At 36.2% G+C, this 23,387-nt stretch overlaps 1 protein-coding gene across 1 annotated transcript in view; it reads left to right on the forward strand.

The window, feature by feature from the left end:
- The first annotated feature begins 1,178 nt into the window (after positions 1-1,178).
- Positions 1,179-23,387, forward strand: part of LOC107690605 (DNA-binding protein SATB2-like) — a 41,194-nt gene continuing 18,985 nt past the window's right edge. The window contains exons 1-4 of the mRNA XM_016488978.1: positions 1,179-1,404; positions 1,567-1,757; positions 12,906-13,121; positions 16,708-16,890. Coding sequence (XP_016344464.1) covers positions 1,331-1,404; positions 1,567-1,757; positions 12,906-13,121; positions 16,708-16,890 — 664 coding nt within the window. The 5' untranslated portion in view covers positions 1,179-1,330. The remainder of the gene's footprint in view (positions 1,405-1,566; positions 1,758-12,905; positions 13,122-16,707; positions 16,891-23,387) is intronic.

A 23,387-nucleotide genomic window follows, 5' to 3' on the forward strand; every position in this document is an offset into this window, starting at 1 on the left:
ACACCATTGTGCAGTTAATGAGTTCTCATTAAACCACCACAAAGGTAAGGGTTTTTTTTGTACAAACATATGAATAATGCCTGTAAATCTGAATGTCTGCATGCATTTTAATCTTCATGTGATGCAGCTTAGGCTATTTGTGGCTATAAAGACTGCCAAACTAAGGCCATAGTTGTAGAAATAAACAAACGGTTGTGAAGGATCTGTTTAGGAACTATATTGTCGAGAACGAGTGTTCAGGTTCAACTTTGACAACTTGTAGGTGATTTGAATGTGGCAAAAGCATATGAAGACCCTAAAACATTGGGCTTCGACATGCACATGCTCTTTTTTCCCTGCCCGTGTTCCAGTATTGCTCGTTTCTCTTGGACACCACCGCTTCCAGTGCACATTACAAACCGTTTCACAGTCTAGAAGATTTTCAGTCTTTATAGCTTACGACTTGTGGAGACTGTGTCATTTGTGCTGTTGTGAGTTGTCCAATCGACTTAAGACCACCAAAGAAGAGTCTGTCACTTCCAATGTGCTATTATAGAGAAATCAACCATTAGAAGGTGATTCCGTTAAAACAATAACAACTCCTCTATCGACACAGAAACTAAATTAGCGAAAGTGCCTCATCCATCATTTCCAAACAAGATTTTTTTTTTCATTATCCGTTTTAACATTAACCCACAAATCCAGCCGTAGGTTTTCCCCTCCACAAGATTGCACGTTATCTTTAACGTCTGTATAGTGCAGATCAGTCATCATGTCTGTGTCACTTCATTGGGTTAACAAGTGAACATTTACAAGACAGCGATGCATTCGGATCTCGTAAAATGCATTGAAAAGAGATGCCGGCGTGCAAGGGATCTGAAAGCTTTTCAATAGAAATGCAAGATAATGATTGAAGTAAAATTATAGCAAGCGTTTGAAACGGATGTCAACACAGACCGCACCAAAAAAAAAAAAATAATCAAGTCAAACTAAGAAGCTAAACACAAGTTTAGCTAAGTCGCTGTCTTGATAACTTATACGTGGAATGCATTAATTACTTACCTTGGACAGCCCCGTCCCTCCCTCTCTCCCTGCCTGTCACACTTCCACGTTTGCTCTCTAGTCCTCCTCCCCTCCCACTCCCCACTCCTCTCTCGGCTCTCCGTCAGTCCGCGCGCCGCGCAAGGGAGAGATTGAAAGTGACACACTCACATTGTTGCTCTTGAGATTTTACGCCGCTGTAATAGGTAGGCTAATGTCCGCATCGCACAAAGCAGATACTTGACGTCTGTTTTAGCTCGGTTTCTCTTTGTGTGCATGCAGCAACATAGATGGACGTTTTTAGATTTTGATGCTCTCTTTGCGCCCGCTGCTGAGGTTTTCAGTTCTGCCACGGACACTCGTGACTCAAACTCGCGGTAAACGGTGAGCAAGATTCTGTACTGCCGGAGAGATTGTCATCGGTCGCTTCTCGGAACTTCTTGGATCTCTGTGCTGTGTTCAATCTCGTGCACTCTCTCTCTTTCTTTCTCTCTCGCGCTCTCTCTCTCTTCATGCTGTCTATCTCCTGCTACCTGTACCCCTCAGCTCGGAGTCTCTCAGTTCCAGTGGCTCAGTCACAGCGCACAGTGCACGGAGCCCAAGTGTCCGAACCCACCGAACCCGACCGTATTCAGTCCTCCGCGAGGCAGCGAGAAGCCCAGCCCTGGATTCAATACTTTTAATCAATGGACAGAGCCCTCTCAACGGCCAACCGAGGTACCGACACGCCATAAGCAGTAAGTGCCACAGAAAATACCTTTAGTCTTCTTTCATCCGATGCTTCCCACATTCATGTTAACTCCTACTGTAACAGCAGGTTCCTTTTGGAACTAAGTAGCATTTCAAACCGAACTAACTATTCTGAATACAGATGAATCTAAATGTTGTGTTTGAAGATAAGAGGTAAATTCGTTGAGGCATTTGTAAAGAAAATAAATGTAGGCCCATTAAGCAGTTTAGAAGGCCATGGATGTTTTACATATTCCCACTTACAGCGTACTTCTCCTTAAGACAAGTGTAGCGCCTTTCTCACGTTATTTTCTTATTTTAATAAGTAAATAATGTTGCTTACAGTTATAAAACTTAGCTTTGATCGTGACTGAAGTTGAAGAAGTAAAACGCAGCGGACGAGAGGAAGACTTTTTGTCAATGGAACGTTTAGATTTTTTGATATTCACCAGAATATTCATGCTTTTATTAAACAGCCCAATAATAATAATAATAATTTAAGATGTTTTTCTGTATAAGTTTATTTTTAAATATAATTGCAATACACGAATAATAGCATCGTGCAATTATGTTTCATTAAGTTCAGAACAGGAGCACCAGAGTCATGCACCTTATGCACTGTCGATCGTGTGGAAATTTGAACAATTACTTTTTCTTTGAAGAATATAACATCATTTGTATATTCGGTTAAAGTTAAACCATTAATTTAATAAACCTGTCGAGATTCTCTGATGAATTGTTACGTGTTACTGACGAGAGTGTTTAAAGCGTTTTGAGCCCTTGAGGTGGAGCTGGTTTAAAAAAAAAAAAGATTTGAAGCTTTTTTCTATTTACATTTTTTTTTTTACAAATAAAAAAGCTAGTGAAATAATGTAAAATTATTAGACATTCTGAAAGCATTTTTAAGGGGAAACCCTGTTTTTACTCCAGCCCCAACAAGATGAGGCCTCGAGTTTAGCTTCACACGTGTGTGACTTTTATGTCTGTGGTCTCTTCGCCCTCAAGTCGTATGTATGTTTGTGTGTGTGTGTGTGTGTGTGTGTGTGTGTGTGTGTGTGTGTGTGTGTATTTGGTTTTGTATGTATTTAGACAGTGGCCTCAAAAGTCACATAAAAATGTATATAGGTAATACAATACTAAGTGTAATTATTACTAAATAAAGACAGCACAATCAAAATTTTTAAGCAAAACATTTCACAAAAAGATGTTACGTTTGCAATTATAAAACAAATATTGTATTGATAATTAATAATTGTAGTGGACGTCCACTTGCAATTACTGTAAATCTTAAAAAGTATATTTAAAAAACAACAACATAATATTAATTAAGTAAAAGGCCACTTAAGTGTACTTAGTTTTTTCAACTGCTTACAAACATTTTCAAAACTTTGCCTCTTTTTTTCAAAACTTTACACACAAATTCAAGAATTGCACACACAAAATGCAAACTGCCTCACAGCTCATGCAAAATGAAGCACTGCATTCAAAATATCACAAAATATCTCAAAAGCAAACATTTGCAAACACCATTGCCATAATATTAATTCCTGTTAGATTTTTGTGTGTTACACAGAGAATTATGTGTTGTGTTTTGCAAAAAGTGTTTTATGAAATTGAAAACGGAGTCAAAGGCCGAGAATTAGTGTATGGTTTTGCGGTGTATTTGGTGTGAGGGTCTGGTGTTTGAGTGTCAGGTTACAGAAATTGTGTGACAAAAAAAACGGTAAAGAAAGTTCATTTTTGTGAACACTTTCTTTTCTTTTTTCTTAACACACGTAAGTAACCTTTCAAAAAGTGCACTTTGTAATAGTTTCAAATTATACGTTTTACTTTAAAGTACATTTTAAATCATTATGTATTAAGAGGTACCGACACGCCATAAGCAGTAAGTGCCACAGAAAATACCTTTAGTCTTCTTTCATCCGATGCTTCCCACATTCATGTTAACTCCTACTGTAACAGCAGGTTCCTTTTGGAACTAAGTAGCATTTCAAACCGAACTAACTATTCTGAATACAGATGAATCTAAATGTTGTGTTTGAAGATAAGAGGTAAATTCGTTGAGGCATTTGTAAAGAAAATAAATGTAGGCCCATTAAGCAGTTTAGAAGGCCATGGATGTTTTACATATTCCCACTTACAGCGTACTTCTCCTTAAGACAAGTGTAGCGCCTTTCTCACGTTATTTTCTTATTTTAATAAGTAAATAATGTTGCTTACAGTTATAAAACTTAGCTTTGATCGTGACTGAAGTTGAAGAAGTAAAACGCAGCGGACGAGAGGAAGACTTTTTGTCAATGGAACGTTTAGATTTTTTGATATTCACCAGAATATTCATGCTTTTATTAAACAGCCCAATAATAATAATAATAATTTAAGATGTTTTTCTGTATAAGTTTATTTTTAAATATAATTGCAATACACGAATAATAGCATCGTGCAATTATGTTTCATTAAGTTCAGAACAGGAGCACCAGAGTCATGCACCTTATGCACTGTCGATCGTGTGGAAATTTGAACAATTACTTTTTCTTTGAAGAATATAACATCATTTGTATATTCGGTTAAAGTTAAACCATTAATTTAATAAACCTGTCGAGATTCTCTGATGAATTGTTACGTGTTACTGACGAGAGTGTTTAAAGCGTTTTGAGCCCTTGAGGTGGAGCTGGTTTAAAAAAAAAAAAGATTTGAAGCTTTTTTCTATTTACATTTTTTTTTTTACAAATAAAAAAGCTAGTGAAATAATGTAAAATTATTAGACATTCTGAAAGCATTTTTAAGGGGAAACCCTGTTTTTACTCCAGCCCCAACAAGATGAGGCCTCGAGTTTAGCTTCACACGTGTGTGACTTTTATGTCTGTGGTCTCTTCGCCCTCAAGTCGTATGTATGTTTGTGTGTGTGTGTGTGTGTGTGTGTGTGTGTGTGTGTGTGTGTGTGTGTATTTGGCTCAGACACACAGCACTTGGAGTTACACAAACGCACTCCACGCTCACTGTTCACTCAAGGTCTCCTCGATCGGCCACATTATTTCATGATCTGCAGTAGTATTTCTCTCTCTAATCCCTTGGTTGAGTACTCTAGGAATGTGTTGCTGGAACTCCCCTGAGCTGAGAATTCAGATTTAAAGGTTAATATTAATCTATTTGAAATATTCTTTATATTTTATCAAACTGTTCTAGCAGACGTTTGTATGTTTGTGTGTGTGTGTGTGTGTGTGTGTGTGTGTGTGTGTGTGTGTGTGTGTAATTGGCATTTTCAGACCTTTTTTTTGAGAGCCTAATTTTTCTTCTATGAGAGGAATCTGAGACTTGATTTCGAAAATGTTATGCTATTATTAAAAACAAAGCTATTATTCTGTTCAATGTGTCAAATAATTTTCAGCCGTGAGAAATTGACGCTCGTGGTTTGTTTACCCGCAACTTTTTTTTTTCATTTAACAATATTGTTATTGCATTGCTGTTTTTTTCTGTTGTTTAAGAAGGTTGTCACATGTGGTAGTATACATTAAAAGTAGCTAGACAATATTTAATTGTTTATGTTTTGTAAAACCCCGTACTTTTTGTTTTAAGTACCTCACGTTGTTAAACAACTGTTGATTGAGTTTGTATTTTTTATGAGGAGAAGCAGCCTTTAAAAGAGGAACCTGAAGCAAAAGATCGGGCATGATATTATGATCGTTTTATTTAACGAAAATTAATGTTACACTCTTCTGTTTCGATTAAATTAACACAGATTAAATTCGATTTAATTACATTTAGTATTTATTTAATTATTATTATTATTATTTTAAGTGAGTCTGGAAACTCTATAAAGACAGTCATTTAGGTGTAAAATCTAACACAGACATGCAGCACATAATAAATCAGAATAAGACAACCAGACAATGCATTTTTATAAGCATCTGAAAGTTCAAGATATTTAAGTTTCCTAAGTTACAAATAATTGCAATGCGACGAAATAAACCTGTGACCTGCGTCTTCTTAAGTAGCAGGTAGTCTGAATCATTTGGGCGCAGAAAAGATTTCATGTCACTGTTTTTCCAGAACGCATAATATTCCTCTTTAAGAGTAGGCCTACACATCTTTGAAGTGAAAGTCCTTACAGAACTAGTGGATTTCTCTTTAATATAAGGATGATGGAGGTTAACTAAATCGTCTTTGCTTGAAGCAAAAAAAAAAACCAAACAAACAAAAAAAAACACTATATGAAATCGCTATCCCTCTGTTGTCGAAAACAATACACATTACATGGAAATGGAACCACAATCCAGAAGACAGTTGTGCTCTTATTAGACTCTGAACTCGGAAGTAAATAGTTTAATAGAAAAAGTTTAATAGAAAAAAACACATGCCGTGTGCACATGATTTGTTATTATATTACATGCGATATTTTTTCCCCTGTCAGTTCAAACTCTGAGTTTTGTATACATAACTTTAAAACTTTACAGCAATGTATTTGAAGAGTCACTCACAAAATCATGCCTGTGCAAGAGGGAGGTATGGTTGCTATATAGCTGCCATCAGCGGTAGAGATCATTCTGTTTCTTTTTAAAGTTACATTGATGTATCCATTATTCATTTGCACAAACTTGGCCCCCATAGCCAGCGGAGACGTTTTCTTAACCAGGACCAAAAGGAAAAACAAAACGTTAATTAGTCTCCGTAACAGAGAGGCTCTATACGTCTCAGTAATTTTGCAATAGATGGAAGCCTCCGAGGATACTTTAATCTCGCGCTTTGGGGAGCCCATCAAAATGGATCAAATCCAGCATTTATTCACGGCATGTTTTCTCCAGCCCTACCTTCAGGGACTTCAGGGATCCTTGTTACTTTAGTCTATACTTACAATACCTGTTAATTATTTTGTCGTTATAGCTTATGTATGGAAGGCGGGTACAGTTTTTAGGTGCCTAGAAATGTCAAAATAAAAATAAATAAATAATAAGCTTCACGCAGCGAGAAACCCCATGAGCCTATTTCAATATTGCAGTGCCTTGTTGCTTTTATAAACAGGCTACTTCATAATACTGATATTTGACGAAATTTCAGTAAAGCTTTAGCCTATTTATTATGCAAATACTTGAAGCGTCATTCTTCCGCTGGAAGATATAGCCTAGTCCCTGACAGATTAAACCGGTTTATGGGTTCCGAACAGTGATTCACAGATGCACATTCGTGAGGTTAACAGGTGTTTTGTGTCATTGCTGTTTTTATATTATGTGTCTTAGCAGGATTGGAACACTATACCGGCCGACCAGCTCGCTGGACCAGAAATATTCGTTGAATAGAATAGGCTTAATATTAATTCGCCGCAAATAGCTCTTCAAGGCCTACAAACTTGGATTTGAACGCGATTCCTTCGAATTTGGTGACGTTAGAATTTGGCAAATTTATTATTTTTAACACTATTATTATTATTTAAAAAAATAACTACACCTTTTTTCTCTTCAGTAATTTTTTTTCCCTCAAGAGATATATATTTTTTCACAGTCTACTTCTGAATTGCATACATCAAGTCTTGGCTAAAACGAAAGCTATTATTTCGATCGTTATTGCCCATGGAAAGATATTAAGATACTGTTCATGCAGTTCATTTCTCATTATGTGGGTAAGTTGTCACAGTTAAAGCTGATATTAAGCACCCTATTAGCTAACTTTTTAGTTTAATTAATAGTTAATTTTAGTAACATTCAAACAGTAAAACCATAATAAAAAAAACAAACAATTCTCAAAACAGCAAAAGTGTAAAATGTAGGCCTACATTGTACAAATATCAAGTTATTGTTTTGACCAACAAATATTGTGTTTAATATTGTAAGAAGATTTTTTGTTTTTATTATTTTTTTAAACATATGACAACTTGAAATTTATTACAGCCTTGTAGTCCTGAGGGCACAGTTCAGCCTTTCACATCAAATGTCAGGCTAGTTGACTCTTACTTGAATATGCAAACGTGGTATTGTTAGTATCAAAAGTTATTTGAAAGTTTAGTTTGGAGGATGGAATTCACAAAAATATCCTAATTTAGATGGGTTTAAAACCTTATAAAACCACTGCTAGAAAAGTCACACATTTTTGTAACTGGATTTTTGACTCAAAACCTTACTGAGATTTAATCCTTGTGACAACTTTCCTGTGTGATAGCTAGCCCCTATATATATTTATATATATTATCAAACCATTTAACACTACATACCTAAATCCAGACCGCAGTCACAGACTCTGTGTGTGTGTGTGTGTGTGTGTGTGTGTGTGTGTGTGTTCATGTGTGTTTTATAGCCCTGCTCAGTGTAGTCTACCATGTGGGATTTTTGTGAGTCAATGTGTGGTCCCTGGAAGTGTCAGAGCAGTGAGCCTGCTCTGTGGTTTCTGTGTTGAGTGTTTGTGTACACTTGTGTTTGTCCATTTTTGTCTATGTGCGAGTCAGAGAGCAAGGGATTTAGGGAGAACATAATAAACTGCTGCTCACTCTTTATCTTTTACTGTTTAAGATGTTTATTAGCAAACTAAACGTGCTTCCCGGAAGATCCCTGAATCAACATATTCTCCACACATGTCCAGTATATTTGCACACACCCACATTATGGCAACTGTATTTGCCACTTTTTCTCAATTCAGTAATATCTTATGAACACTTATTCCCTTCTATCTAACATGACATGACTTTTTATTTCATGTAATCATAAGATCTATCTATCTATCTATCTATACACACACACACACACACACATATATATATATATATATGTGTGTGTGTGTGTGTGTGTGTGTGTATATATATATATACAGTATATATATATATATTTTTTTTTTTACTCCTACATCCAAGGAAGTCTCAGTATTGAGCTTGTCTTACTATGTACATTTCCAGTGTAATCATCTGTCTTGGTTACAGTTTGATCTGCCATCAAATTCATGGGTGATAAGCTGCTATCTATGTATTCTTCCCTTCCCAACGCACACACCTGTGAGACACCGAGGGGCCTTCAATACGAATCCCTCAACCATCTTCACCTGCTTTATCTGTACCCTGACTGAGCCGATGCTTTAATAACCCTGCAATAAATGAGTATCACAGCCCTATTCCCTGGTCAATAAGGTTAACGCCTTAACATGTCGTCAACACAAAGATACCATGATACCACCAGGTTCTGAACAACACACGGCTTTATCTCATCGCTCATTTGCATGCGTGTCCCTATTAGTTGTTATTAATTGTTGTCGGGTAAAGGGCTTTTATTACTCTGAGTTGGAAACGAGCGAGAAATTGGACACTCTTGTCCTGCCAAACAGTCTTTTCCATACCTAATTTTTGAAATTGCTTTTTATGTTATCTTTGTAGTCAACATTTCTCCTTCTTTTTTCCCGACCTTCTGCCTTTTTTCTCGGCGCCTCTCAATATCATTCTCTTCTCTGTGTATACTGACTGACAGTGTGAGTATAGTCAGATCAGCAGTGTGTCGTTTACTGCCCTCAGTTTCCTGTGTGTGGTACAACTGGCAGAGGCCACTCTCATTGCCAAAGAAAAGAGTGCAATGTGGAAGGGAGAGGAGGGTTAGCAGAAAACGTATATCGCATGCTTAGGAGAGAGTCTCTGCAGTGTGGTCGTCGTAGTTTGGAAATTTGAGTCTCACGGGATCGGAGTTCTGTTCCATTCCCTCGTCTGGCTTCTCTCATCTACCCCTAAACATAACAGTGATTAGTTATGTTTGTAATGTGTGGCTGCAAGCATTACAAATAAAAATGGAACCGTGTATCTGGTTGTGAATAGCTATTGGTACAACACTCAAATGTAAGGTGCTGGGTATCTTTCAGTTCCATGTTGCGTGACATTTGTCAAGTGGGCTGGTTAGTATGCATGCTTTTTATTAGCATAGCTATAAAATAGCTGTACTATTTTAAATGCTATAACCTATATTTCATAGTTCTTCCTGCTATTAATCGCCTTACTGTAAGCAATTTCTTAATTTTGAATAAAGATCTTGCTTTCATATTTTTATCTTCATAATCTTTGTTGATTATTCTTGATAACTTGAACTGATTAGACATTTATGTCTATTTCTAGTTGGTGTTGAACAGTTGTAAGGACAGGGATTAAACAAGTCCAATCACACTTTTATGATGACTGTAAATTAAATTAAACTCCGTCATCATTTACATACCTTCATGTTGTGCCAAACTTGCATGACTTTTTTCCTTCTGTGGAGAATAAAAAAGAATGAAAACAACAACAACAACATCAACATTTTCAATATATCTTATTTTGTGTTCTACAAAAAAGAGGGTAAATAAACTATGACAGTATGCTCATTTTTGGGTGAACTCTCCCTTTAATAACCTAATGTAATTCATGTGATGAATTGAAATTGAAATTACAGTGGCAGTGTTCTTTTATTAATAACTGTCCCATTTATGCTTTATAATCTTCTAATGGTTCGTTTTAATTTAGAAATAAATAAATTAGTCATTCAGTCATTTTCTTCCAGTCTGTTGATGAAATAGAGGAATACACTCTCTGTTGAAAAAGCTTTGATGAAGCCGTCTCACCATTAGCTCAGCAAAATCTGGATGAGATCTTGTGGTGCTGAATTACAGAGCTTTTACCAGCATAATCACACAATCTCTTTCACCTCGCATTTGAGTTCATGAATTCCTAAACCTTGAATCACAGTAGTTTGTTGCAAAAGTATCCAAAGTAGTGTATCATAACTGTAAGAGTGCCTCTTCCATAGGCTTGTATTGATTTGCTACAGCAGGTGTGTATTGACCAGAAGAAGATTTTACAGCACTTTCTTTGCATAGCCACTGCCATCTCCATACGTGAGTGACGGGCAGACACACTGGAGCTGGTTTTATCTCCCCATCAAATATTTGCCGGGGTGGAGGAGGATCAGAAAGACAGAGAGAGAGCAAGAGAGATTGGCACAGAGATGGGAGAAACGATTCAGAAAAGGTCTTGATTGGGATCGGAAGACTCATTAAAATCAGGCAGGTTTAGACCTGTGAAGCCCAGTGAAGGAGGTAACAAAGACAACCCATCAGTGCCAGATGAACTAACACCGATAAAAGATTTTAAGGGTTGGTAATACAGTGCGACTTGCAGGCAAACAGATGAAAAGCTCTCAGCGTCACTGATGGCAATGAACTCATCAAGTACAATGGCCATTTTGTCCGTTTGCGGTTTCATCCGTCAGATTTCTCGCTTGGTTCCGTGCAAGTATCTGAAACATCTCGAGACACTTTTTGTGAAGAGATTTTATTTTACCCCTGTGACTGCAAGTTTAATGGGCAAGCCCGCATCATAGACGAACTGTTAATTAAATGCAGATCTGTTCGCCTCATACAGTTAAAGTGGATCACAGTGATTTTACACATAGCAGTGGGTTGTATCTGTTATATTTTAGGACCTTATTCTCTTATTGTTTTCTGAAGTGCGGTATATTCAAACTTTGATCCATTTTGAAAACTTTGACATGACTAGCACAAGAGAAATGAGAAATAATAGCTGCATGTACACTGAGGGAATATCAGTTTTAATTGGAAAGCTGTGTTTAATGGGTGCTATTAATTTTATATATACAGTACATGCGAATGTGTTTTCATAAGCATGCATGTCCATTGTTGTAGTGTATTGTTCACACTTGAGCTCTATTAAACTGTCTCATAGGCTCTGTAAATCTCTTTCCTCTGTGTGTGTGTGTGTGTGTGTGTGTGTGTGTGTGTGTGTGTGTGTGTGTGTGTGTGTGTGTGTGTGAGTACAGTGTGGACCATCAGTTCTTGTTCCCTCAGCAGCACACTAACACATTTCTTTCCATTCAAATGCTCTTAAAGTGTTTTTCCTCCCACCCGCTAATTAAACTCTAAAGAATTCAGACACTTGATTTCTGGACCTGCGTTAGGTTTTTAATCACGCAGAGGCTAATGTTTTTAATTTATTATTCATTTTGAAAATTTAGCTCCAGCTTGTAATTCTCTTTGGACTTTTTTATGTTCCATGATGATGTTTTTCTCGTCAGGGCCAGAGCGAAAAGAATAATGTTTTCTGCATAACCACTGTAAGAAGAATCGCAGCGAGGGTGGACACGGAAATCTATCTATCTATCTATCTATCTATCTATCTATCCATCCATCCATCCATCCATCCATCCATATCCCTCTGTATTTAGGAAGTAATATGCAAATAAAAACACTCCAGTGGGGAGTTTGTTCCTAGTCTTTACATTTTGGCATGGGCTCAATACAGCCTGGCACTGACTCTGATGGACATTACCAATATTAAAGGTTTGGCTGAAAAACAAAGACCCCTGAAAGTTGTCCCAATGGAGCGCTATGTGCATTCAGAAATACTATATTTGCATGCATGCACACAGAGATATCATTTGAACAACTTAAAGTAACTTAATAATTCATGGAAACATTTTGAGCATCTTTGCTTTCGTATTTGCCTAGAGGTCTGTCATTTTGGCTGCACACACATTTAAATGCACATACACATACACATTAGTTTACATTCCCCAGATGCTGGAGCAGAACGAGACACTGGGCTTCTGTTTTTTTGTTTGCTGATAGTGTTGATAAAATGCCAGCGTCCTCTTAAACAATTATCTGTATTTTAGGACATAGAGTTTGATGTCATTTTGTTGTTGTCTGTTAGCCCCATTTGTTCGGTTTGTGTAAGAGTCAACAACAGGGAATCCTTCGTTTTGAGAGTTTCATGATCAAAAAATTCTGAAGAAGAATGCTAATATAATTTAATTCGTTATTTAGACCTTTGCTAATTTTCTTTTTATCTTAAATAAAATTTTATCTTAACTTAAATTTTATCTCAATTGATTCGCTTTAGGCTTTATTGGATTATCATTTTCATGATGAGGATCACATTTTTTTTCTGGGGGGTGGGGGGATTTATGATTTAGACAGGCCAGAATTTAGAGATATGCATAATTTTTTTTTATTATACCATGATATATAAAAAACAAATAAAACAATGTACTGTTATGTATTATATCGTGATATAATTAAGCCTCCCATAGTTTTTCCAACTCATTATTTTTGTTATTGAATATACAAGTAGTGATGTTCTTATGAAAGTGTATGCATTGATATTCTCTGAGATTTCATTAGGTCTCTGTCTCCCCCTCTCTTTGTCTCAGGTCCTTATCCTCTGGCTGGTGTTCACCCTGTAGTGTGGAGGGGGATGGAGCGTGGCGGAGGAGAAAGCCCTCGTTTACGGGAGAGCCCCGAGCGACGTGGGAGCAGCAGTCCTGATATCGGCGGCCCCCCACCGAAGATGGGCCGTCTGGAGCTCAACGGCAGTCCCACAGGTCACCGTAGTCGCCACAATGGGGCCCCACAGAGACCTCTCTGTGGTAAGACACTCACAACCTTTACTGTCCGTACATTTATATTATATATGTTTTTTTCTGCAAGACCACACACTAGAACCACAGCTTAATGTGCCTAGAGCACAAATTCTAACCATTACCTACACCACTACACCACTGCTATATATATATATATATATATATATAAATATATTGTTTTTTTAATTAGTGAGATAATTGTCAAAGCTTAAAACAATTAATAAACATCAAAACTGCACATCTAGCTATGCATTTAGCCTGGTGCTTAATTTTATCTGACATTATTAAAAGAGCTGCCAATAGTGCAAGATTTAATCCATTTAATCCCATACTCCACTGTAGTTCTGCTCAGAGCAGTGTTGTGGCCACTATAAACTCAGTGAATTAAGTAGACCTGATTTATTCCCCTTGGCCAGTTATTGACTGCAACAGTAGTGTGTGTCAGAAGGGGGTCATATTGATTACAGTGACCCCAACTAGTTGCCACATACAGTGGTGTGGTCGCAGCTGTGATTATTGAATATCTTTAAATGTGTTTTTACACTTGGGTAGTTGACACATAACATGGGCATGTACTTTTTTAATTCAGCATCAAGGTTTTCATAAAAAAAGGACAAGTCAGATATTGCAATTTTTTCTTTAAGGCAAGTTTATTTATTTGGTGTTCAAGTAGAGACTTGCATTTATTAAGCATCATATTTCTTAGAAACAAAATCTGGGCAAAATGATCAACAGTTATCTCATATGTTTTTACTTGTATTTCTCCTAAGAAACAAAGGTCATTTAATTGTCCTTTGGTAAAATGAATCATAATATATATAGATAAAAGCAAAAAGCATAAAAATATTAAGCAGCACAACTGTTTTCAACATAGACTATAATAGGAAATGTTGCTTGAGTACCAAATAAGTATATTAAAATGAAGGGTCATGTGACACTGAAGACTGGCGTAATGGCTGCTGAATATATTCGATTTTAAAATATATTATTTAAAAATATTGATGATTTGACTGTGTTGTGATCAAATAAATGCAGCTTTGGTGAGCATAAAAGAATAATTATAGAATACCAACCCCAAAATTCTGAATGGTAGTGTATGTGTGTGTGTTTGTGTGTTGTTTTATAGTTTTAGATATATAACATACCATACTGCAGGATACTGCTGTTACTGCTTCAAATATGTCAACGACCCACATACAGTTAACATGATGTAGTCCTGACAATAAAGCAGTAGCACATTTTTTTCTAATGAAACATACAGTCTGTGTCCAGTAACACACAGCCTCATCAAAAGTGTTATATGTCTCACATTGGGCCAAAAAGTCACCAAGGTCAAGCTGTAATTCACCTTGACAGTGAACAATGTGTGTAGCCAATCATAAAGCCACATATCAGATATAGATTAGATTTTTTTAGAGGCCAAAACGTTAACAACACATACTGTGTGTTTGTTCGTGATTGTGTGTATGTGTGAGTATCTAGCTGTACACCTCTGAGGCAGATTTGATTTGACAAAATATCTAAGTCAACAAACATTTCTTAAAAATGTTCTGGAATAGGTAGAAGAGGAAAGTAGCGGGGCTTTCTCTTCCTGTGCACTGGCAGATAGGCCAAATGGTTAATTTTAATCAGAGGTTTTCTTGAAACAGTCTTCTCCAAACCACAATGGAACACTGAAGAGTGGGCCACACACGAAACAGACATGGAACCAGAATCACTCCGACATATGCCTGTAATGCTAAAAATCATTTTAAAAATCATGTAATTTTTTTTGTCGTTTTGTCCAGCTCAAGTATCTAAAACAAGATGAATTTACTTGCAAAAAAGGCTTTAAAACTGGTGTTTAGGAAATATAGCTTTAATTAAATTTGTATGTTACCCCTTCAGCAAATTATTTTAAAACAGTTTGCCAATGGAATAAGCTTTATGTAATAATGTTAATTCAAAAATGTTATCTTTATACTTTCTTTTTGCTGTTTAGCTTTCTTTCTGGGAATCAAGACAAAAAATTCATTTTTTAAATTCAATTTTTGTTGTTGTTGTTGTTGCTTGCAATATGTTCTTTACTGCTATATTTCAAAATATTTAATATTGTTGCTTTATTTAACTGCAGTGTCACACCTTTATATAAAGTTTAAACTAGAGTTAAAGTTTATAACTCTAAATAAAATGTTCAGGCATTAATGCGCATTAAAACAGATAATCAATGAGACTCAAAGACTTACTCAGAGTGAGCGTTGCACAGAAATGAAACACACACACAGGCTTCACACACATGCTGTTATCTTATGATGAAACCATGCTCATACAGGGTACAGGGATGAGCCCATGGGAGCTAGCGGAAGAAAGAGAGAGAGAAAGAGAGTGGGGGACTGCTGGGAGCTGCTGTGTGTTGACAGTTATATTTCCCTGTTGGGGGAAATTCACTTACTTGAATTGGCACCGGCCCCTGGCCTGTAATTCACTCCATAAGAGCATTCTGAACTGGAAGCCAGGGTGATTAATGGAAAGGAAATAGAAATATAGGAATTGACTGATTAAACCAAGGGGCTCGGGGAACGGTGCGTGAATGTATATGTATTTGCATGGAAGTGTGTGTGTGTGTGTGTGTATATAAATTAGTGGAGAGTTTTGTACTGCTCTGCTCTTATTAGTACATCTGGGATTTTGCCTAATGCTTTCAGCCTATAATTTCTAAGGGGTATTAATTAATATTCAGAAAGCTTTTGAGCACTTCAGGGAAATTGAAAAAAACAACGCATAGGTTAGGCCTAGATGAACCAGAGGAAACTTGGGTGGGATGTGTGTTTTTCATGCATCATTAGGTACCGTGTACTATTTCTCAACAAGCCGTGAATGACTATGCATCTCGACATCCCATTAAAAGACGGGACTCTGTACCGACAGAATCACTTGCCAACATATTTTACAGGTTAATCATAAATGTTTTTAACTAAAATGTTAACAAAGTCAACACTACTAAAATAATGTGTTAAGTTACAGCGCAATGAGCCGTAACCTCAAACACTGAAGGGAGAAAGGTTTGCATATCCGTTGGAGGCTCATGCAACTAATTTTATTAAGGGACCCAGCCGTTAGCACGCAGTCCGTTGACTTGAGGAGATATCAGCTCAGTTGCCCTGACAAAGTGAAGGGAGGCACCATAAAAAAAAAGATAACTTTAATCAAGCATAATGGAGCTGGTTTGATGGTTGGTTTGATGCACAATCTGAACGGCTTGTTCGTGTTGACTATTTGCATTGGACTGGGAAACCTGAGACAAGCGATTGATCCTGGCCACCTTATTCAAATGCAAGTAATGAACCTATTAATCATTAATGATTTCTAATGAAAACACTTCTCTTCTGAAGAGCACGTGGCAACTATTCAAAATAATGCCACGCTTTAGTTGCAAATGAGATTTATACAGGAATATTTTAAAAAACTGTATGGAATTGAGTCACATTTGAAGAATATCAGCTCAGTCATTGGACTTTAATTTTAGCAAATATTAATTAAGTAATTCAGCTCTTCTCTCTTGACCATTGTTTCTCTAATGATTTCTATGCCGTGTTGCTCTCCTGTATTGCAGGTCTGATGATTCCAGTCTTCTGTGTGGTGGAGCAGGTGGATGGAGGGATGATATCAGATGGAGAGAGTCGGGAGGAACATGCCGAGTTCGTGCTGGTCAGGAAAGACATCCTCTTCACTCAGCTGGTTGAGGCTGCACTTCTCGCCCTTGGATACTCCCACAGTTCTGCAGCCCAGGCACATGGTGAGTTCAACATTGGTCCAGACTCAGAGTGTATGTTCAAAACAGTTGATGAATTTACATATTCAATGAAAGTTAATAAAATAAATAAAAATAATTACTAGAATTTGACCTTCCATTTCCAGTGTGACAAATTAGAACAATATCAGGTATTTCAACATTTTATCTTGATTTACTAACAAGCTGCCAAATGTGTTGATGCCAAAATATTTCTAATAAAAGAGAATTGTCTAACAGAGAATTGTGCTAAATTGTATTGAATGTGCACTTAGTGGCATAATTTAAATCTTAAAAGTATAAAAAAGAAAAACTGCAATATAATCTTAAGGAAAAAAGGCCTCTTGAGCGTATAACTTAAGTGTATTTAAAGAGAGTACACTTTCATGACTTTTTCCGAACACACTTAAATACACTTTTAAAACACTGTGTAATGATGTCAAATTAAAACATTTACTTTAAAGTACATTTACAAGTGAAGTTCATTTTACATCATTGTTTTAATAATCTTTTAATAACATAATAAAGCAAAGGACTTGATTATAATATAATTATTATTTATTTATTTTATCTGTAGTGTTTTATTTGACGTTACATTTAAAATTAATATTTTTTTAATGTGCTAAATTGCATTCAATAGAAATTATATTGAAGTATATTGTTTTTTATCATAAATGCTAGTCAGTACATTTGGCACTACAATTTAACCATATTTCAAAGACAATAAAATAATTGTGAAATTACATATAAAATGTACTTCAGTTTAATTTGCAAAATATCAATTTAAATAGCAATGAAATGCAATTAAGTAGCCTATCTGAAAACTTTACATTTATTTCCCACTTTTAAATTATATTATTTAAAGTATACTAAAATGTGCATCTTTTCACAAATTTCATTCATATAGCTCATAATAATGTATTCTACTTGAAATCCCAATGTTTAAAATGAATCTAGATTTGTAAATGCTGTAAAAATTTTGTTCATTGCTAGTTTGTAATACCTAATGCATTAATTAATGTTAATGAAATGAAACGTATGAAAATGCAAAATAATCGTATTTATTTCTGATATAACTGGATGCCATGCAATTAATCTTAGAAATCATTACATAATGCATACTCTTTCGTTTATATTTCAGGCAGTATGTTAAGCAGTGTACAGTATATATTGCACAGTATGCAGTAAGCAATACGCTAGTACTCAAGTCCTCTACAGTTCAGAGCGATTAGAGTGGCATGGAGTGCAGAGAGGAGGTCCGGCTGTTGAGATGTTGACAGGAGGATATACTGTTTTGGGCTAATGTGTCTGAGAACACTGAGGAGGAAGGGCATTTGTTCAACATAACTGAATCACAGACCGTCTGAAAATCTCATTAAACAAGAACAAAGGAAATGGTGAGGCAAAGAATCACCAAAAGATGCGTGTGAACTGTGTTTGTGCATATGTGGTAACTTTGTGGGAATGCATGTTTGTGTCTGCTCGAGGTCTTTGTGCTCGCATAGTATGCGTTCATTTTCTGTGTGTGTTTGTGTGTGTATACAGAGAATGTTTATGAGTGTGTGGGCCAAAGAAGCAATATAATGCTTTACTTTATTGTTGTACACATAAATTGTCATCTCCCAGAAGATTGAGAGTTTACTTGTATTCTGTGAAGTATGAAGAAAATTTAAAACAGTCATTACTTCATGTTGATCCGCCGTAAAAAAAGACATCACGATTTACTTCATAGGTTGAGCATTTGGCATTTTTATGTATTGTTTGTAGTCACAGTTCACACTCTGTACGTCTGACTAGAATCGAGTTTGTTGTGCGATTTGATGGTGCTGCAGTTTATTGAAAGTATTGTCAGAAAACAGAGAGCGAAAATTGAAGGCCACATTTCAACCTTTAATTAAATGATAATTTTAAGTCAGGCTGATGAAATGTCTGCTACGTTTTTGTAGTGATTGTAGTTTTTTTAATTAAATGCTGCGTGGTTGTGTTTGTGTGTGACTGCAGCTTGTTATTCATCAAAAATAATGTTAAATAAGCATCCTTTCTCTTTTTTTGACAACTAAATATACGTATAGTAGTAACAAAAACTGAAAAAAACATGAGTCACGCGTAGGTCAACAGTGTGTCTTTAAATTCACTCGAAGCACCCTTTAGAGATTCCTTTGAAGAGCCAAAAACAGATCAATATGTTACCCACACACCGACTCGAGCCATTTGCGTAACCTCCAAAAATACCGTTCTGTGCTATAAAATTAAACAAGTATGCAAACTGATAGAAGCGGCATTATGATTGGAAAGGCAAAATAGTCCTGTCTGGCCCACACAATGGCGCCACATCTGTGAGGAAGTCCCAGACGCTACTCCGCTAAACACAGAAACACAAGCGGTCACCTCTGTACGGTCGTAAAACAATATCAAAAGGACAGAGAGGAGGACAGGACAGCAGTGGAAAACAAACCGTTTAGGCTCAATATAATCCACACACCCTCACAGCGATCAGTTCAGATGAGGCCAGATAAAATAAAAGGAGAGGGAAACGGCTGAAATGATGCTCCCACACTCACTCACACATGCTAACAAGATTCTTTCATTATGGAGAACTGCACTGACTTCAGTTTATTCCTAAAATGAGCAGAGAATGAGCGATAGAATGAGAGAGGGAGAGAGAGAACTCTCCTCTCAAATGAATACTTTTTGTTTTTAAAGCAAGCGTTTTTGTTAAATGAATAATTTCTGGCTTCAATTATACATTTTTTCCTCTGCGGTTCACAACCAAAATTACACAGAGTCCCATCTATTTTCTCCCTGTTTGAATTGTGTCCTGCATAGCTCTCTCGTAGTGGTATATTTAAACTCCTCTCCCAGCACCGCTGCCTTTCTTTAATTAGCCTGACCAGTAATTAACTGGGAGATATTGTTTATTTCAATTATAAGGGTCTGAGTACTTTTATAGAATCGTATGGACAGACCTGTACTTTAAGGCTTCAGACAATTAACAGTGGTGACGGATTACAGCACAAGTGCATTGTTGTGCTGCCACGTTTGACATGCAGCCACGGCGGGTCAAACTGGGGCAGTTTGATGAAAATACGCTCTGTTGCCTGATAGAGGCCGAACAGTCCCTTCACATAATTTGAGCAATGACAGGTAACTAATGCCAACCTGTAGTGTGAGCATTTATGAGTAGCAATATGTGCAGATGATGTAATGATTATCTGCCTTACACTTAAAGGGATAAATCACCCAAAAATTAAGATTCTGACATCACTTACCTCATGTGGTTCCAAACCTGTATGCTTTTTTTCTGTAAAAAATTGCAGGAGAGTTTTCAAAGAATATTCACACTACTCTTTTTCATACAATGACTGTTCATTTCGACTACTGGCATGCTTCAGAAACAACCAAATGAATAAAATAAAAGCACCATAAACTACTGTAAACTAGCTGCAAAATGGAAAAACAAAACAGTGAGTAAATTATGACAGAATTTTCTTTTTTTTTTCAGTCTATTTCTTACTGTTTAGGTATAAAATTCAATTTAAAAACTACCCCTGTCCTCAACGAATCCTTTAGATTTATGACCAAAGCAAGTAAGCTTTCCATTTGCCATCTGACACACCTGGCAGCCAATCAGAAGCAAGTCAGTGTTGTCATTGTTATTGCCAGGGGTCTTCAATGCTCTGTCTTGTTTGGTCATTTATGACAGCCAGGTCTTTCCCATACAAACTTTTATATTACGGTTAAACTTCAAAATAAAATGAATCTGCCCAATCCATAAATCTATAATCTGGAGCATAGTGTAGGCCTATGTATTATTTCAATATAAGAGCTTGGTATGAGTATTATTTAATAAGTCTATGGTATGTTGATATTATTTCTAATGATTTTAATTCCAAATTTAGAAATGATGACATCAACTGCTTTACTTTTAATAAGAGTAGTAGTAGATTCACTCACCTGTTACCAAAAAAAAAAACCGCCAAGACCAGGACTGTTTGATTTATGTTAATATGTTGTTTCTCTAGCTGGTGGCTCATCATAGCACAACGTCTTTATGGTGACACTGGTTGAGCAAGGGGGGCTTGCTGGTTAAGCTAGTAAATGTGATTTTTAGTTTACACAAAAATTAACATTCTGACATCATTTACACACCTTCTTGTTGTTTTCAACCTGTAGGCATTTTTCTTTCTTCTTTCAAACAACATTGGACTCCACTGACTTTTACTGTATGGATGAGAACCAAGTATTGACTTTTTTTTTTTTTCAAAATGTCTAATTTTTGGTTTCACAAAAGAAAGAAAGTCATATATGTTTAGAATGATAAGGTAAGTAAATGATTACAGAATTTTTGGGATAACTATCCCTTTAATAAGCCTTTTCATCATGGCCCCCCAAAAGATAATTTATGAATCTATAATATTTCCACCAAAATACTGCTATCATAAAATATATAAGATGCTTATATTAGGATATTATAGTAAAACCATAATACAGTGCATCCTAGAAAGACATATAGTATTTCTCAGGCCTGTCTTTCCTATTTGATTTATTAAATCTATATTATTAATGATATATTGTAAAAGTCTGTGGTCTTCATGACTCATATAGTGGGGCGTCCATTCAGAACAGCAAACAGTTCAGTGCATCTATCCAAACTAGCTCTGCAGAATAGCATATGTGTGCTAGGGAACATTTTCAGACTGTGTGAGGTTGCGTTTGTGTGTGCGAGTGTGTATGGATGGATACACATAAGCTTTAGCCAAGCCATCAGCCGAACACATGAAAGCCCAGCACTGGGAGGAGGAATTTTAATGTGGCAATGGGAACAATGGTTTGTACTGGGGGAGGAAAATGACAAGGAACAGAGTCTTTCCAAGTTAAAAATGATTCGTTAATGACATTACCACAGGCTCTGTATGATGCTAGCTCATACTGTAAATAGGAATACATTTAACCACTTTTTATTAGAACAGAGCTCATTGCTTTTTTTTCAGATTGGTTGCAGTGAGCTCTCTAACACTGAACATGTGAATTGGGTAACCTCGCTGACATTCAACTCTTACAGCAATTGAATGAATCACTGCTTAACTTAAAGTGCATTAATAGCATCTCAGTTCAGTCTTAATTGATGCTACTGCTCAAAGTGGGAATACTCAAGAAGTCTGCGGTGGGCATACATTCAGCATTGCACAATGAGACAAAACAGCAATGTCCCTCAAAAATCAAAGCAAAACCAGTAATATAAACACAGACTTGAAAAAGGAAGACAGATTTAAAAAGGGGGGGGCGTGGCACAATCACACAAATTGTCTTCATCTGTCTGACTTAACTCTCCCCTTTAACTCACTGTCTGGAGAATACATCTCCACAAATACCTTTTGAACAAAGACAAGAGGCCTGTATATCAGAGGATAGAAGTTCACTGTAGTTTCAAGGGTCACCAGCAGGGTCGGCCTCTCTTGTAGTGGTTGTCTGGGGGGTGCACAAAATAATTTATAATAAATAAATTATAATTAAGCAATTAAGTGACAAACCTAGACCTTTCCCCATATAATCATTAAATTCTCTTGAAGTAGCAAAGACCTGACAGTTTGCTTACATTTGACAAAAAAGAAAATGAAAAAAAAAAATCATACACTGAGGCTGTTTTAGCTTACCGTTTAATGCTTAAAGCACATTTGCATGGCAAAAACAGCATCTGTTAAAGCATCATTTTTGTCATGCTTTCTCAAGAATAATATGGGGAAGAAATTCAGGCACTGTTGATGAGAAGAACAATACAAGAAGTAGGACAAATCTTGATAAATCTACTTTGTATATAGCTATTAAATATATTTTTGTCTATAATTATTATTTATATATTTATTTTATATTTATATATTGAGGCGTTTTTATATATTTATAGGACCTATCTAATTTTAGTTTTTTTATCCTTTTTTTTGTTGTTTGTACCATATTTCTGTTTTTTTTTTGCATTCTTTTCTTGTTCTTTATCCATTTTTTTTACATAGTTCTTCCTCAATTAATTAACTTTATTTTTGTACCATATTTCTTGAACTAATTTTGCAACGCTATTCTTTATTTGCAATTGTAATTTATTTACACTGAATCTGTTAGACAGAAGCACGCAATAATATACAGTATGATGTACTTAAAAGAAACAACATTGCAGTGGCTCTGTCTAATATTTTATATTAAGACTATTTTATAAACCAATGAGGCCCATGTTGATAATCTAGGGGCCTAAGGCTCCGCAAAAACACACTGGCCTTGTTTAGATTCTGACACTGATAAGCTCCCACAATCAGCCAATAACGGAAGAAAACAGTGGAACGGGTCACACAGAATGTCTTGTTATCTTCTCTCTAGTCAAAACACAAACACTGAACTGAGAGAAACAATGGAGCCCTTGCTAATTTGCAAAAGCAGATTCTGTCCAAAACTAACTCATTCAATCAGGCTTTAGGGGCGGCAGTGGCATGGCAGTACAGTGTTTGGATGGAGGT

Source organism: Sinocyclocheilus anshuiensis, unplaced genomic scaffold (assembly GCF_001515605.1).
Source record: "Sinocyclocheilus anshuiensis isolate Anshui unplaced genomic scaffold, SAMN03320099.WGS_v1.1 scaffold1709, whole genome shotgun sequence".
Taxonomy (NCBI): Eukaryota; Metazoa; Chordata; class Actinopteri; order Cypriniformes; family Cyprinidae; genus Sinocyclocheilus; species Sinocyclocheilus anshuiensis.